The 18378-nt window shown below is 49.2% G+C and overlaps 1 protein-coding gene across 2 annotated transcripts in view; it reads left to right on the top strand.

Annotated features, from left to right (window-relative positions):
- The first annotated feature begins 11956 nt into the window (after nucleotides 1–11956).
- Nucleotides 11957–18378, top strand: part of atp11b (ATPase phospholipid transporting 11B (putative)) — a 28973-nt gene continuing 22551 nt past the window's right edge. Inside the window, exons 1-6 of one of the 2 annotated variants that reach the window (XM_047036739.1) lie at nucleotides 11957–12330; nucleotides 16161–16271; nucleotides 16693–16782; nucleotides 17436–17516; nucleotides 17676–17783; nucleotides 17937–18065. In XM_047036739.1, coding sequence (XP_046892695.1) covers nucleotides 12304–12330; nucleotides 16161–16271; nucleotides 16693–16782; nucleotides 17436–17516; nucleotides 17676–17783; nucleotides 17937–18065 — 546 coding nt within the window. In that variant the 5' untranslated portion in view covers nucleotides 11957–12303. The remainder of the gene's footprint in view (nucleotides 12331–16160; nucleotides 16272–16692; nucleotides 16783–17435; nucleotides 17517–17675; nucleotides 17784–17936; nucleotides 18066–18378) is intronic. The other variant, XM_047036738.1, reaches the window with a different exon arrangement.

Here is an 18378-nt window from a genome sequence, read left to right as displayed (position 1 = left end):
GGGCCTGAATGAGAACCAGGGGCCCCTGCCCCTCTGGCAGGGCCGTGCAGCAGTATGTTCCGTGTGGTGGAGAGACTACAGGCAGAGAGAGGCTGTGTTGGCTCAGCTCTGCGATGGACAGCTGTTGCACGCCTGACTGTGGCGGCTTGGGCGTGGGGCGGGGGGGGGGGGGGGGGCGGGGAGGGCGGGTCTGTGTTTGCTGAAGCCTGGGAGCTCTGTGTGTGTCCAGGTGAGCAAACTCCCGCAGGGCTCGGCCCCCCGGGCCCAGAAGACTGGAGGGAGAGGCCCTTGAGGAGACAACGGGGGGAGGGAGGGAGGGAGGGAGGGAGGGAGGGAGGGAGGGAGGGAGGGAGGGAGGGAGGGAGGATATGGGGGGGGGGGAACAGGAGGGGTCCATATGTCTCTCCTCTTTCATGCGCTTGCACTCCAACGCACAGCGCTGATTCAAAAGCATGCACGTGCACGCGCTTAAACACAGGAAAAACACAGTTGTTCACATACGGCGACACATACAGGAACACAGAGAGGGGCTCTCAGGGTCACGTTCAAGGCATACGGGAGCGTGAGGATGGTGCTTTACGGGGTTTTTAGACAAACAACACCCTGAAAGGAAAACCGTATGACAGCTTGTCAACACGTTCACCAGTAATAATATGTTGACAACTCATCAGCGGCAACGCATTCTGCCACATCTACATAAGTGGCAGAAACTGAAAGTGGCGGTAAAAAAGAAATTTAGATATAGAAAAGAAGAAAGAAAAATTGGTGACTGTAGCTGAGAGTATTATGCTTTTAGCAAGGAGAGACTGTCAGCTAGTCCAGATTCTGTTTACAGCTTTTTGGGTATACGGCGGGGGGTGGGGGGGGAGGGAGGGAGGGAGGGAGGGAGGGAGGGGGGGAGGAAGGGAGGGAGGGTTAAACAGTAGAAGATGGGGGAGGGGTCAAAGCACCCCCCCTTTCTGACCCCCCAAGAAATGTGTTCAAAGACTTCAACCCCAGTTTAACCTTTATTGACGCAAACTTGAAAACACAGGACCACTGCTCCTCCGATCCCTTTCTTGTGCAAATGAAGTTGTGCTGCGGGGCGAGTCTGCAGCCGGATACGACTGCTGTATACTAATCAATGATGAATTAAGAGAGAGTGGGAAGCCAGGGTAAACCTTAAGTGGTTTATCAACACAGCCCTAGCACATCAGTGAACTAGTGCTAAACGTCTCAAACCATCCATCTATCCTCCAAAGGACACAAACGTCTTGAAACGAAAGAACCCTATCAACGATGGAAGAGAATGGGATTCAGTAGGAATCCAAACCTACTGTAGTCCATGCTCAAAGCATCTACTGTCTCCCAGCTGATGGTTTGTTTGGATTCAGTTGTCAGATAGCTGCATCCACACAGACCTATCATCTATACAGGTTGTACAGGTGCCAATTCTCTAACCAATGTACACTGCATTTCATTATTTTGACTGGTAAAAATGACACGTTCGTTTAATATGTTCATATTATTTGCGAGTGAGTTCATGAATAAATATCAGGTCAGTAGGTTTATGAAAATCAAGATTTGATGTGTCAGTCGGGAACAAAACATGACAAAAACCATCTCCCAACAGTGGCCAACAACACAGTTGGTCATCTCTTTTGATTCGATTGGATCAAATCAAATAACCTTCTACACGTTGACAAAATATCGCAAAATGTCAAGTATTAGAAATTAGATGTCTAGGGAGGACGAAAGAGATTCTCAAATGTTCCGTGACACATTACCAACGACACGTTAAGTTACGGGTCTTGGTAATTTCAGATATACTTTAAAAAAGAAGGCATAATTACTGTTCTGATCCTAATCTCTGAAATGCGACGCCAAGTTAGAGTGTGACAAATTCCAACATGTGAGGGAGGGTCTCATTTCCAAGCAGTCTGAAATTAAAAGAGTATTTTATCAGCGTTCAATTCCGAGTTATACCCGTGTAGGGTTCTTTAATGAGGGAAGGGGACCGTTTGAGTTGCTATGTCGATTTGATATTGGAGTGCAGTTACTCACAGTTCAATTATGGCACAGTGACACCAAGAGGGAATTTGAAGAGAGTGACATAGTCCAATTATACTATTTTTTTTTGCTTTGGATCCTTACGAAAATTATGAAAAAGATGATTGTTTCCACTGTCGGAAATGGTCAGACAAACACATAAAGCCCTGTGTATGTTATAGTATTCCTCCGTGTTAGCAGTGGGTGTGGGTTTCTGTCTATTGCTGTGATCACAACTTCAGACCTGCTTGTTCAAATATTACTCAAGAGTTCAAAACAAACCTCTTTCATGGTATCAGCTCAGCTGTAGGACACCCCAGCTGCTGTATGTATAGAGCGTTCGCACACACACACACACACACACACACACACACACACACACACACACACAAAGAGAGGCAGAGAGGCCCATTTCCATCTAATGCTAGTTTACACTGAAGTCTCTTCAACACTCCCAGACACGAGCAGAAGCCCTGGAAAGCTCGTCCCTGGACGATGATGGATGTCAACGTGAACTGGAGGACTGCAAAGAGGAGGGGGGAGAGGAGGAGAGGAGGAGGTGAAGAGGGAGGGAGGGTGAGGAGGGAGGGAGGAAGGGGTAAACAAGCTAGTAAGAAGGGGGAAAGAGAAGGATGATGTTCTGAAGCGGAGGATGACTTTCGCCCCTCCTCTCTAACGTGAAACAGAGAGTTCCCAGAGTCCGGCTTCATGTGTGTTTTTATCAGGCATCTAACATGGCCGCCCTCCAGCAGGATGCCCAGGGTCAGGCTGGGGTCCTGAAGGAGGCTGTCCACAGCCATGAGTGTCAGCCTTGCTCAGACCCACTGTCCGGACTAATTGGGTCTGTCCTCATCAATTAAGCAGGAATGCAGCAACAACACAAAGTTTAGTGTGGCGCATCCAACCAACCTTATCAATGTAACAACCACCTCTCTCTCTCTCTCTCTCTCTCTGTCCTTTCCCCCCTCCCTCTCTCTCTCCCACTTTGGTCTAACCTACGTGTAGGCAAGTAGCAAGAAATGCTCGAGTGAACGATTCCTGGAACGGTGATAATAATAATCAAGCCGGCAAAAAGTGTTTTGTTCAAGAGAGGAAGACGGACAACGAAACAGTTTTGGTAATAGGTTTCATCCTCAACCCTTTGAAAAGCGGACCGCACAAAGCCCCAAAGTCAGGGCAGCAGCGTCTGATGCAGGGAGGGAGCACTAAAGACGTTCAATCCTCTAAGTAAATCTGCTACATTCAATTGAACAGCCAGCTGACAAAATGCACTAAGCAGCAAAACAAAGATCCATATGTCGTCGGTGTGTGTGCCAGCCCCTCTCCAAGAGCTCCCAGTCAAATCCTTGTTGCTAGGTTTTACATGCTGGCTGGATTCCAGCCACTCATGCACTGGAGTGGACTGTTGGACCGTGGACACACTCATACACACACACACAAACACACACACACACACGAGCAGAAGCTAGCAGAAGCAGTTATATTTACCATGCAAACTGTGTGCTGTATGCTGTGTGTGCGTGTGCTGTGTGTGTGTGTGTGAGGGGGGGGGGGGGGGGGGGGGGGGGGGGGGCTGTGAGCTGGGTCCAGACAGCAGGAGAGGGCCTGGGGCTGCAGGGAGAAGGCTTGGAGAGGGCCTGGTGCTGGACGGCCAGGCCTCCGGGGCATACACCCTCTGACATCAGTCCTCTTTAATCATAATATCTAATTACTCATCCTATTTACTTGTCAGAGGTCCAGCCCCCTAGCAACACGTCCTGCCCACCCAATCCCTACCCCCCCCCCCTCCAAGCCTCCACCCCCATCCCCCCTCCCTGTTGCCTCAGCTTGCCTGGCTGCTGCACCTGCTCGGCGGCCGGCAGACCCAGGAATGTCCCAGGGCTCGTTTGGGCCTCCCTCCACCCCTTGTCCCACTCCTCGCCGCAGCACAAGCACACAAAGGGACCTTGGAAGACCACAGGAAGCTGGACCCGGCCTGGGAACAGAAGGACGTCGCTCACTCGGGACAGGCTGGGACGGGCCAGAACCACCAGCTCCCACACAGAGCCACACCGGGCACAGCTGAAGGCGAGGCTCTCCTTGATGCGCCAGCTTTGACGTACAATGACATGAAACGTTAAAGACTCTTTTGAGTGCTCACAAACCAATATTTACCTGAGCGGATCAGAGGGTAGTAAGGTCAACAAGATTCTCATGTCAGGTGGTTGCGCTCTCTGAAAGAGAGGGAAACAACAGCGAGTTGTCTCTCATCTCCGGGGGCTTTAGCTGGGCTTACAGGCAGACTGGTGGAGAGGTGCTGCAACGCTCCGAGCTTCCGTCTGTGTTCCTGCAGGATTAGGCTTTCCAGAGCTTTCCAGAACCTCCGCAGCAGCCATCAGCAAACAAACAGGGGAACGACTTCTATTACACATACACACACACACACAAATACTGTACATAGGTGCAAAATCACACACACACACGTGCAGTACACACACAGCTGCCGTGCCGTGCCATGCAGGGAGGCACGCAGCTTCCAAAACCACATGCTGTACTCTGCAGGCTACATCAATCCTCGCCGGCCTATTGTTGCCGTACACCTGCGTGTAACCTCTCATCCTCCAGCCACCTCCGACTGCACCTTCTCACCAACTCTCTCTCTCTCGGGTGCGCACACACACACACACACACTCCCGCACACACACACACTCCCGCACACACACATAGGTGCGCACGCAATTTGGTCAGGATTTTTTTTTACCACGGCCACAGACTGTACTGTACTGTAGAAAAGCTTTTATCCACACAAATACGCACGCACACACGCACACACACACTAAACATAGGAGCTGGAGAAAAAAAATCAATTGAGCTCAACAAACAGTCGGTCGTGTAATGATGCCTAGTTATCCATTTATGTCATGTCAGTCTAAGGGAGTCTGTATAGGAGGCCTGACATGGGGACATGCAAGCATTGATCTGCACCGAGTTATTATCCACAGAAACCCTCACAGACCTTCTCTGGCTGAAGACCAGTCACTCCAGCAGACAGACAGACAGACAGACAGACAGACAGACAGACAGACAGACAGACAGACAGACAGACAGACAGACAGACAGACAGACAGAGAGACAGAGACAGACAGGCAGACAGGCAGACAGAGACAGACAGGCAGACTGACAGACAGAAAGAAAGAAAGACATAAAGAAAAAAAAAGAAGAAAGACAGGTAGGCAGGTAGGCAGGTAGGCAGGACTAAAGGCCTGGATCTTTTTCTTTGCAATGTACAACCATGCAGGGCTTAGGTCAGGTTTGATGTATTGAAATGAAAGAGTATTGGTCATATTTCATTAATGTTCTGTGTTATTCCTCAGAGAATCAAGGACTTCTGAGAACTATTGGATTGATGTGTGTTTGCTTAAAACTGTTCTCTTGAATAGTGACTCACAACATATTTTTGTGGCTATGGGTTGTTGCATTTCCGATCACACAGCTGCCTGTGCAGTTCTATCTAATCCTGCCATGCAATACAAAGATTTAATCAGAGAACGTTGCGTATTTACAAAGAAACGACTGAAATACTAAAGGGATTCTTGCAATTGGAAAACAAGTTATGTGAACTTAAATCCAGTTTGATGGGCATTTGATGGGCTGAATGTATAGTAGTTATTCAGCAATGATGTTTCATTTTGGTCAAACTATTGCCGATAGTACAAAACACTGTGATTTATCGGTGTTATTTAACCTCGGAATGTGTTGAGCAGCACTGGAGACGATCAACCTTTCTGATGATTCCTCAGAGGTCATTGATGGTTATATAGTGCCACCTGCTGGTCATAAAGTGATTTACAGCCAATGAACTACTCCCTAGAGCTTATAATCAGCTCTCTACTTGGTCATGTCATGTCAATACGGCCTGAAGACAATTTAAGACTAATTTGAATTTAAGTTAAGCTATGCAATTACATATGTACACTTACAGCAAATAATACTATTAACTGTCCCAGTCAATCAAACTATCCTGCAAAGCGGTAGCTCTGGTCGGCCTTACCGGAGTGGCCTAGGCCCGAATCTGGCCTGGGCCCTTTGCTGCACATATTGCCCTCTATCTGTGCCTTTCCTGTCACACTTCACTGTCATTGCTTTAAAAAAAAAACAATTAACATCCTCCAAAGACTTGCTTCTAAAGATGAGCAGCTCAGAGGGTAAGTATGGCTTCCTTCCCTTAGCCACGACAGTCAACTGCAGACAATAATATTTACCTTCTGTGGAGGGATGTTGAAAAGACAGTGGGTAAGGGAGAGACACAGAGAGACCACACATTCATAAAACTCCACTTCTGATTCTCTTTGATATCAATGTTCACAGTGGTCAGTATCATGTGAGGAGGAGAGGACAGGAGAGGACAGGAGAGAACAGGAGAGGAGAGGAGAGGAGAGGAGAGGAGAGGAGAGGAGAAGAGAGGAGAGGAGAGGAGAGGAGAGGAGAGGAGAGGAGAGGAGAGGAGAGGAAAGGAGAGGAGAGGACAGGAGAGGACAGGACAGGACAGGACAGGACAGGAGAGGAGAGGAGAGGAGAGGAGAGGAGAGGAGAGGAGAGGAGAGGACAGGAGAGGAGAGGAGAGGAGAGGAGAGGAGAGGAGAGGAGAGGAGAGGAGAGGAGAGGAGAGGAGAGGAGAGGAGAGGAGAGGAGAGGAGAGGAGAGGAGAGGAGAGGAGAGGACAACCAACCACAAAGATAAATACAAATCAGAGTGAGCTCTGGCTGGCTGACTGACTGACTGGCTGCCTGGCTGTCTGGCTAGCTGGTCTCAGAGATGGTGGCGACATCCAAACATGAGGGCCTCTCGTGGGGCTCTCTACATTTGATCTCGAACACCTCAAACGCTATGCACGTGTGAAAACAAGACACACACAACGAAGCTCAGCTTCGCGGCCGTCCGACCAGATCAGAGATACGAAGGGGAACTTACAGGTACTCGTTCATGTAGAACAGTTTGAATATGCTATCAAAGGCTGGGCAAAGACAACAACGGGTTTAGCACCTCAGACCTCCGTTTGGCTGCCGCTCCCCTGGTGGTCTCCCGCCGTCTCTCCTCTCTGTCACGGTAAGAGGATGTGACTCACCACCTGACAGAGTGACAGACAGGGCGGGATTAGCTGAAGACAGACAGGTATGGAGCTGTCCCGGAGGGTTCACACCCCAGCTCTGCTCAGGGGCATTAAGACCAGTCAGTCAACCTGAAGTCTGTCTAACTGGAGCTCTGACTACGGGGTGCACAACCAGCACTGAAGCTGTCTCTCTCTCTCCATGTGTTGATTTTGTCTTCGGAATCCCAAGGGGAAAACAAGCCAGGATGAACCGGGCTCAGCCACCCAACGATTGTAAAATGTGCGAGGCGGGTTTTCCTGCGCCATGTCAGGGAAGGGCGGAGGCCCACGGAGCGTGTGTGTGTGGGTGGGTGGTGTGGGGGGAAGGGGAGGGGGGTGCTGGTTGAAGAGGGGTGTGGGGGTTTGTTGTGGAGGTTCGGGTGGAGAGTGGAGGGTGGAGGGTGGGTGGAGGGTGGGGGAAGGGTGGGTGGAGGGTGTGCAGGACTGTAAGTGCCCTCTGTATCTGGGGTGTGTGTGTGTGTGTGTGTGTGTGTGTGTCGGGGGGGGGCATAGGTGTGTGTGTGGGGGGTGTAGGTGTGTGTGTGTGCGAGTGTGCAGGCGCGTGTGTGTGCGTGGCAGGCTGCAGGTGTGCCTTGAGCCATCTCTGACAGAGTCTGGGCATTGTTCTCCGGCGCTTAAGCAGAACAAACAGCAGACGGCGAGTGGATTACACTGAGGAGCATGCAGGTAGAAACAGCTCACAGCCACGAGCTGACAGCCCACTTCTCCCTCCACCAACACAGCTGGAGCTTACGTGATGTCACGGCAATTAAAGACATGTTTCTGGAGAGGGGGAAGACTTGTGAAGATGAAAGGCTGTCATAAACATGACTACCAATTATCCCACATATATCTCACACCCAGCCTCCAAGCCTAAAGATTTGCAACTGAGCCTTACCTTTGATAGGACTTTTTCACTTGGAGAAGGAAACTTTCCTCTCCTTTTTTTTTTTTTAAATCGACCAATGAATTTGTGTCGGGAAATTGGATATAAATGCGAAACGTTTCAGTCAAACATGCACCTTGTTTCTCAAGCGGAATGATTTATGACATTGAACTTGATAAACTGCACCTGACTCTGCAACAGCTACAAATGACCTGACATCAGTTTGATCTCAGTGAGCCGTCAGCATTCAGAGGGGTTCAGCTGGAGGTTCCACGATAACATTCACGCGACACACCTGTGGATTGCACTCGGTGTCAACCATGCCTCCACTCTGCCGGTTTAAACAAACTGTGTTTCAACTCCCCGAGCCCAGACCCTGAGAAGTTCAAATAGTTTTGTAATCAGACGGCGGTCAAAGTTTCGCCGGGCATTTCCAAACACTTCTCCTAAACCAAACAAACTGCACTTTTCAGAGAAGGATGGCTGCAAGCCACAGCTAACACCAGTCTGAAAAAAAACGTAGGGGTCACAGGTGACCAGATTCATCACCTTAATCATGTAGGCTGTCATTAAGGAGTGTTCGGATCAGCACGCACATTTCAATTTTTTGTATTCAAGGACCCACTCAGTGACTTCCCACACCGTCACCCCCTTGACTCACACATCCAGTCCTCACTGGATTATTAGGAAAATACTCAGTTTAAGCAACATGAAAACAATAGTAGGCTACCCAATCAGCACAGAGGCCTTCTACAGACAGGAATGGGGAATTATATTATCCCTTCATGGATAATTAAACATCCTAATTAAGACGTTCCAGAGAAGAGAAGACGAGAAGAGACAAAGAAAAGAATAGAGAAAAGCAAAAGAAGAGGCCAGAGAAGAAGAAGCGAAGAAAAAAAAGACAGATGTGGGACTTTTCCCCCCCCCTAGGTGGCACCCAGAGGTGTGGTCTGGCAGCGGTGTAACGAGAGAGCCACATTGACGCGGACAAGAACAACACCAAGTGAGTGATGACTGCACACTCCATCTCCCCTGATTCCTACATGAGGGCCAGGGCCTCCCCCTTGCATGGCTCAGACTGGTTCCATCACCTGCCCCTCTGCTCCTCCCAAGAACCAGCCGTCATTAGTGTGATGCCGGGGGTTTCAAGAGGGGTTGTCAGAGGGAGGGGATAGACTACTCAAGAGGTTTGTTTCAAGCTGAAACCTGCCCCTTTGGAAATGAAGCTTGTCCGAGTGTTAACCTGTGATGTCAGCAGATGCTGCCATCGGTCAGTGAGAAAAGCATTCTCCCAGCCCCCCGAGCTCTCTCACTCTCTCTTTCTCCCACTCCTTCTCTCTTCTCTCTCTTTTCTGGCTGTCCAGCTACTCTTCTACCTCTCTTTACAAACACACGCGCACGAGCAAACTCTCCCGGACATGAAGTGTTTTAAGGCTGCGTCGCCTTGTTTACGGGGTCAGGGACCGCAGAGGTCACGGTGGGGGGTGGAGGGTTGGCTCATTCCTTCGGAAACTCAACACCATACAAACACTTTCTCTCGCACTACACTCTCGCACACACGCACACACACACACACCACAGGTAGAGGAGCCGGAAGGCAAGCAATGAGGTGTGACCAACAGAAAACACGATAAAGAGCAGTAACCTAAGGCCAAACAGGGGGGAGCCAGAAGCAACATACATATAACATTACAAAAGCTTTATTGATCTTCAACTAAATAGATGTTGTCCCACAAAGAAGAGCTCGTAAAAAAGCATGCAATCTAAATAAATCCATGGTTCCTTCAGAAAACTGCTGTGACTTACAATGGCCTGCAGGGGGAGACAGACACCAGGAAATCGTTTTAAGGGGCCCAATGAGAGAACATCACAGATGTCTTAAGAGATGGAATATTAGGCTGGTGAGTGTGCACTGCAGTGTTATGGCACGCATGCATAAAGGATCCAATACCCAAACACTTCCGACTGTCAATTTCCCTGGTCAAAAAAAACTGCCCGAGGCCTCCTTAATGGTGTAGGTCAACAGATATTGATTGATCCTTCCAGTTCAACTGATGGTCAATTCATTTATGCTCCCCGAAGCAGACAAAGTCTCGCCCTGGAGACTTTCACTTGAGCCTATAAGAGGCATTAAGGTCTCAGTCCTGATTCAAAGCCTCTTATGCTTCTGATAGAATGCAGGGATCAGTTCTCCCATGCTTTAGCGAAGATGAACAAGTCTGAAGTGACACAACATGGAATCTGTGTTTTAAACTGAGCAGCAAATGTACTGTGGTAAAACCAACAGAGTTCTTTTTTTCTTGGAAACTTTTCACATCTCTGTTATGTGAAATGAATCAAACATGGTTTTACACTGTCAAACCTGTGCCGTGGCTTTGGTACGATTTGGTTTAATCTGGCTGGTAGCAGAACTTGTCTGGCAGGTATCTTCAGGAGCTTGGTAACTCAACCTTTCCCACCCAACTCTTGAACAAATGTACATCCTCAAAGGCTGCTCTGCTGGATTAATTCACTGTTTGCATTCTTGCACCACATTGTGAGGAAATACTGGCTGATCCTGCTGCTGTTTCTACATGATGTCGTTAGCCCTCCCTCCCTCTGTCCCTCCCTCCATCCCTCCCTCCCTCCATCTCTCTCTCCTTCACCTCCAAAAGGGTTTACAGTGTCAAAGGAGAAGAACCCATGTTTGGATCACGTTATGTAACACTTTGTCATGGCTTATCCTTCACAAACACGTGCCCCTGCACTCGCATCACCAACGGTCTGTGCGATTCACCACCATGATTGTGTAAGGAGGTTAAGTATCTAAAGACAATGTTGTCATGGTTTCCTTGTGCTTTGGTTCAAATCCCTGTTAGTGTCTACTTTCCATTTTTTTCAGCTTTGGAAGAGTCCAGATGTCTCTACCGCTATTGGACAGTCTAATCGTTAAATTGCTCTCTTCACTTTAACCATGGATGAACACAATTCCCCTCTTTGAATGATATCTGATGGCATGTTGGAAACACCATGGCTCATGGCTTGCCTTGTAAAATGCCTTCCGCCGCATCTATTGAAAACAACTATGTCACAAATGCCTGATGTCATGTGACGCATGAACAATAAATGGGGTCCCTGGGGTAGAGTATGTGTGTGTGTGTGTGTGGGGGGGGGGGGGGGGGGGATAGCCAAGTATTCCACTTAGACACAATATTATCTCTGATGTAGTGGGAACCTGGTGAAGCGAGGGAAGCAGCGCTCTGATCAATTTCCTCTCATCTACCCCAGGGAGGAACCCACCAGAGTGATTTCATCTTACGTGACCTGCCTGGTAAAAAGGGAGGGAGAGTGAAATTAACTAATCAAATGGCTGCAATGTCAAACTAAAGAGACCAGGAAACAACCGCTCAGCCTCTCAGATGAATATGGTATAAGGTTGTGCTCATGTAACCTATTGTATTTAGAATTAGAATATGCCATATTAGTCTATATATAGGTACAAACACCAGCTTGGTCAAGTCGAAGAAGTCGAAGAAATCATAGCTGTGCCAGTAAGGCAGTTTTGTTAAGTTTGAATGATTCAAGCTGTTAGATCAAGCGGGATACATGTGTTTTGTTATTTGTGATGTTGTAGACAAGCTTGATGTAATAACTGATGGAAGAAATATAATTGTTACTGTATACTATACAAGTTGGCTTTCCCAGCAGGTAGTCTACAGGAGGTAAGACAGCTACTATAATGCTACAGGTGTTAAGAAATATTTTCACATTGCAATGAACAGACAGTGGAAAGTGACTCTAGCTTGCTCAATTTATTCACACTTCATAGTTAAGTCTACAAGTTTGATAATATAAAGGGTATTTCAAACAACAGCTTGAGCTTGAGTCTTTTATTTCAGCAGATTTGATAGTTGATCAGTTAAGCTTCACAACCATCACTTCCGCAATGATGAAGTGCCGGGGTGTGTAAGGACGTCTACGTGGAACAGCCACCAAACCGAGCTGCTGTAAATGATAGCAGAGAAATACAGGGGAAACGGCCAGAAGAGAGACAAGACGCTCCTCTCTCGGCTGCGGGATATTGTTATTTCGCTATAGTTTTAGACAACCCGCTTTGAAATTACCGTCACACAGACTGGATGATTTCTGTAACGCACTCGCCGCCACCCTGTAAAAGGAAATGTTCATGGTTTTGGAAGGCTTTATGGAACTAGCTAGCATTAGCTAGCGACGCTCCTGGCTGCTCTGAAGGAAATTATTGCTTGTCTAGCTAGCCAGGATGCTACGGTGGATACGACAACAGCTGGTGAGACGAGTGTTTGCTTACTTGGAGCTAGCTGTAGCTAGCTAGTAGCGTTCATTCAACTTTGTGCAACCAATAGTTTCTTCAAATATATTTAAATGTACTTGTATGATACCGTTTGAGGGATTATTTGATTTATTATAGGGAACCCTAACCCTGAACAGTTTAGGTGAAGCTTTGCAACCTATAGTACCTAGCGAGGTTCATAGAAGCTGGCCTCAAACTTCTCTCACTGCTTACTGCCTTTGACAATGTCAACATAAAGTAGCCATTTAGCTGGTGCTAGCTAACCTAGAGATAGCTACCTGACAAGTTAGACGGGGAAGTTAACCATATTCACCAAGCCAGCCTGTGAATGTATGGGAACCAACATATTCTCGAGTCATTTAGTTTGTAGCATTGTAGTTTAATAACTTTTATTAACTAGCAACCTAATGTTGGCTGTCTAGTGTTCGGTACCTTTGTAACGTTAAGTAACTGTTTAGAGTACTAGTACTGCTGTAGGAAAAAGTTTGTCTTGACTTAACTTGATTTCAAGGCTACTGTACAGTAGTTAATGTTTAACACGGTAAAGCATTATATAGCGAAATGAACGTCTGATAGTGTGGTCACTACTAGTACGCAAGATGCCCCATAGTCTCTTCCTAGGCTATAGTGAAAGTATTACTGCCCGACTGAAGCAAATGTTAATGATACGCAGCGGTTAGCTAGCTAGAAAGATTCAAAGGACTGTAGGGACCCAGGCCATGTCAGCGCATGCCTAGTTCCTTTTTCGTGTGGATTCAGATGTATGCAAAATTATGCCACCTCACTTGGAACCAGGGAAATCGTCTCCAGACACATTCAGTAGATTGAGTAGAACCACCAACTTTTTGTTTAATTCTAAACTTCCCAAAATAATATCCTTTTTCAGTTCTAGAAAATCAGTGCCTAGTTATTTAACGACAAGTCTATTGTTTGTGTTAATATTTATGATCTTGTTTTGTATGCAGACAACTCGCCATGTCTGTTACCTGCAGTTGGTGGACTGGAGCCAAATGCTTAGCTTTCAGTTCTTCCTCAAGAATACATAGATAACTAAAGTCTATAGCTGCACTTGGCTGTGAGACGAAATTGACCTTGAACTTCCTTACAAGCCTCCTCTTCAAGATTCACCTCAGTGTGGGTGATGATGTCATCATAACAACCCCTTCATGTTTCACCGCCTGTGGCGCGGAATAGATTCATATTATTAGGCCACGGTGAGTCCTGCAGATGGAGGATGGTGCAGGAAGGGGGGAGTTGGGGGTAGGGCTGGGGTGCACCATCTTTCTTCCGTCCATAAAACAGTGATGAGACAATGGCTCACTGTCGTGTTAGCAGGATGGATGAGGCAGAGAGGGAGGGGCTGGCAAGTCCACTTCCTGGTGTGCCAGCGGAGGTCAGCTGATCGCAGGGGCTGCAGATGGGTAGGTCCAGGGATCCAGAAAAACAGACGGATGTAGGAGAGAGAGAGTGAGAAAGAGGAGGTGGAGGAGAGTTGGATGAGAGAAAGAGAGAGGGATGTAGAAAGAGAGAGAAGGGAAGCGAGTTGTACAATAGAGTAAAGTCGATTTTGTAAAAGGGGAGTGGGCTAAGGAAAGACTTAAAGCAGGAGAGAGGGAAAGAGGGAGATCAGAGAGCCCACAGAGAGAGGAGGATGAGCCAGGAGCTGGAATGGAAGAGGGCCGGAAGGCAGCCGGGGCCACTGGAGAGAGAGAGAGAGAGGGAGAGGGACCTGAGGGAGGGAGACGGCACTCTGCGCAGCTGTTTACCTGCGTAACACTCTGCCGCCTCGCTTCATTAGCGCCAAACTGATGGCGTGCCACTCACATCTCAGCCGCCCTGCTCTCTTACCCCCCCCACCCCCCCCCCTCCCCAACACACACTGCCAGCTGCATACAGAGGGGGGCCGAGGGTTGGGGGGGGAGGGGGGAGTTCCAATCAGCTTCCCGCTCAGTTCTGACCCGGGCGTGCACCCAGGGCTCGTCTCAGCGTCGAGACGCCGTCAGGAGGACGGGAGCGAGGGACAGGAAGCTATCTCCATGGTGACAGCCACTCTGTCATCATTAGTGGCCCTGCCAGGAGATCTGCTGTAAAGATGATGGGCGGAGGGGGTGGGGGCCGAGGAAACAGGCTCGTTTTATAGGAGGCGCCACGAGACTGAGATCCAGCCGGATGATTTAGTCCTGCAGGCTAGACTTGTGTCATGAAACTGTTTGAGTAAGCTGTTTGCCTATGGGAGTGCTACTATACTTTTAAGACTTTAGTGTTTTTTTTGTTTGTCGGTTGGTTTCAAGAAACAAAATGTAGTCTCTCAAACATGAGTTGGCCGGATGCTAGTTGTGTGTTATGTACCAACAACAGCTAAAACAGCCTCAGGCTAGCTATGCATACGCTAGCTGGCTGACAGAACCTCGGGTGAACCTTGTGTTTCTGAGTGTTTGGCGAGAGTCCTCACATCCGCGTAGTTTGCATAACCAGCCATTACAGACATTCTTTACACACACACACACACACACACACACACACTATCCCACAGCAGAAGGGGTGGAAAGACGGCTCATTTGTTTAGACCATCTCAGCGAGTCTTGGCTCCAAGTCTTAACCGTGGTTCACAGCCTTTGAGTCATTCTCTACTCTGCATAACTTGGCATAGATCTTCCCCAGCGCCACAGCAACAGGTGTGTAGGAGGTGTACATTCACACACCATGTGCAGGCCCAGTCTGAGTGATGGCCACTGTCTGGGTTGGGCGACACAGAGAGAGATGCTTCCCCACGGGTCTTTCAGCACTCCCATGTTCAAACAACAACATCCTGACCCGTTTTCCTAGAAGGGCTGTCTGCAGGTGAACTGTGCCGTCCCCTCCCCCATACCACGACCCCCACACACGGCCGTGTTGAAAGTCGATCATAGCTGGTAACTGGCAGGGCATTTCAGAAAAATGTACCAAAACGGTGTCAGCAGACCATGTGTGATCATGTGATGCTATTAAACAGTCAGACGCCTCTATACTATTAGTCTGACTACGGGCCTATCCTCATTCTCGACATCAACGTCTTGTGAACCTCAGTTCCTGTGGGTCTGGGTTCTTGGGTGGCAGGTCTGTTGGGATGCAGACTGTGAGATGTCCATCCCTCAGCTCTGGTGGGGTTTTGATGTCTGGGGGATCTGCAAGGAGGGGGGGTGGGGGTTGTTTGTTTGAGACCCTGCAGGGCTCGTCCCCCCTGCAGGACTCGTTCCAGTCAGCAGTGTGTGAAAGACAGAGGCTGTAGTCTTGGATGTGCTTGGAGCTTCACACAGCCGCATCATGAGATTAGGAGCCCAAATAGGATACAAGAATGTGAGCGGGAGTCTGTGAGACGTGTGTGGTAAGAGTGTGTGTGTGTGTGTTAAGAGTGTGTGTGTGTGTGTTAAGAGTGTGTGGTGGAAGCACAGAAGCCCATTTGAGGAGTGCTGCTGTGTACTGCGACTGGCGGCTGCCTGGAGCGACAGGAGGCACGTGTGCTGCGGTGGTCCCACAGACTGGGCTTATATTCCCTGGTCAGCAGCACTGCCTGTGCCATGCAACACGCCCTGTTCGGATGCCCTGAACCCCTTCGACACAGGCGAGGGCGAAGGCGCGGCCTGTGTTTGGCACCCACCCACCAGATCCATAGATGTAGAGATGTCCAGGGGTGAAGGGGTTGAAGCTTACAGTTGTTGTTTCGTTATTGAGCGCAGCTCGGTCGAATCAGATCAATAACTAATTGCGGACTTATGTCTCTCTCTTTGTCTCTCTCTCTCCCCCTCCCCCCCCCTCCATGGTCTCAGGGCTTTGACCCCCCCCACCAGAGCGACACCAGGACGGTGTACATCGCCAACCGCTTCCCACAGCACTACAACCCACAGAGGTTCGCCGACAACCGGATCATATCCTCCAAGGTGGGTCTGGGGAGACGACGGTCTGGCGACTGTGGTCTGGGAAGGTGGTAGTCTGGGAGACGGTAGTCAGGGAGACGGTAGTCAGGGAGACGGTAGTCAGGGAGACGGTAGTCTGGGAAACGGTAGTCTGGGAGACGGTAGTCTGGGAGACGGTAGTCTGGGAGACCGTAGTCAGGGAGACGGTAGTCTGGGACACTGTAGTCTGGGACCTCAAAGATCGCACTAAACCCTTGCTGCGTCTGCTCACAGATTAGAAGTAATCTGAGTCTTACTATGTCAGTGTTAGATGATGTAGGGCTGCCAATAAACCTACCCCTCAATGTCAGGCCTACACACACACACACACATATACACACACATTCTTTGTGAGAGAAAATCCTCTGAGATGATCAATGGTTCTTCCTCCATGTGTCTCTCCCAGTACACCATATGGAACTTCGTCCCCAAAAATCTGTTCGAGCAGTTCAGAAGAATCGCCAATTTCTACTTCCTCATCATCTTCCTGGTCCAGGTAAGCCACGCCCCCCCGGCAGCAATCCAATCAGGCGTGAGTCTAACGGTTGTCACCCTAGATACATGTGGATGTGACTCACAGCCTGTCAGCAGGAAGTCGACAGCACTGACTGTGCCACACACACACACACACACCCACACACACACACACACACACCCACACACACACACACACACCCACACACACACACACACACACCCACACAGTCCCCGGAAGACCCTGGCAGAAAGCCATCAGATTGTATTAGGAGCCTTGGAAGGAAATACAGTTTGAACTGTGTGCTCGGTTGAACTTGATTTGCGTCATGCCTACTGTAGCCAAAAGAATCCCTGGTCAGTGCTGTCTGGGAAGACAAATCAAGCTCACTTAACAATACCAAAAAGGAGAATCCTGCTATTTGTAACCAGGTCTGTGCATTGAGATTAAAAGCTAGTGTCACATGTCATCACTGGCTTTCCACATAGCTTCTGTGACTGTGTAGATGTGGAAAGCAGGAGTGGCGTTTTGACAGTTAATCTAGGTATGATGTAAGCCGTGGTGATAGCTTGATAAATCCTGGTCTGCTCTGCCCCTCTCTCCTATTCTCTCACACTTATTCTCTTTTGCTCGCCCTCCTGTTCTCTCTATTTCTCTCTCTCGTTCTCTCTCAGCTGATGATTGACACCCCCACTTCCCCTGTAACCAGTGGACTTCCTCTCTTCTTTGTCATCACTGTAACCGCCATCAAACAGGTAACTGTTCTCTGCTTCCTGTTCCGTGTTCTTTTCTCAGCTCCCCTCCCCCCTCCCCACACCTTCCCCCCCCCCCCCCCCCCCCCCCCCCCCCCCCACAGTCAGGTTGTTGCCTTGACAGCCACATGTTGAGTGTATGGCCCTAACCCCTCCCCCCAGGGCTATGAGGATTGGCTGAGACACAAGGCGGACAACGAGGTGAACGGGGCTCCGGTGTTGGTGGTGCGCAGCGGCAGCTTGGTGCAGACCCGCTCCAAGAACATCAGGGTCAGCCCTCACACACACACGCACGCACACTCACACACACCCTCAAAAACACACCCTCAGAAACATACTCACTCACCCACTTATTTTCCTGGCATTCAAGAGGGTTGAGTTATCCAGGGATGTTATCCAGGGACTAAGTGTGTGTGTGTCCAGGTTGGGGACATTGTCAGGGTGGCCAAAGATGAGACGTTCCCTGCAGACCTGGTGCTGCTGTCATCAGACCGCGTCGAGGGCACCTGCCACATCACCACCGCCAGCCTGGACGGAGAGACCAACCTTAAGGTGGGGCCTCTCTCTCTCTCTCTCTGTCTCCGTCTCTTACCCTGTCTCTCTGTCCCTGTCTCTGGTCTCTGTCTCTGGCATCTGTCTCTCTCCCTGCTCTCTCTGCTTCCTCTCCCTAGACTCTCTCTTTTTGCTCTCTTTCTCCGATCTCCATTTCACTTTATTACACTGAGCCAGTCTCTCCGAATGCTCTTTCTCTCTCTCCTTCCGTCCACTCATCTCTCCTCTCTCGCTCTCCTGCCCCCCCCCCCCCTCTCACTCTCCCTCTTTCTATCCAAGCTATAAAAGGATTAGCTATCCTTTCTATCTAAAG

The sequence above is a fragment of the Hypomesus transpacificus genome, chromosome 16 (assembly GCF_021917145.1).
Source record: "Hypomesus transpacificus isolate Combined female chromosome 16, fHypTra1, whole genome shotgun sequence".
Lineage (NCBI taxonomy): Eukaryota > Metazoa > Chordata > Actinopteri > Osmeriformes > Osmeridae > Hypomesus > Hypomesus transpacificus.
This window is presented reverse-complemented; position numbering and strand designations above follow the sequence as displayed.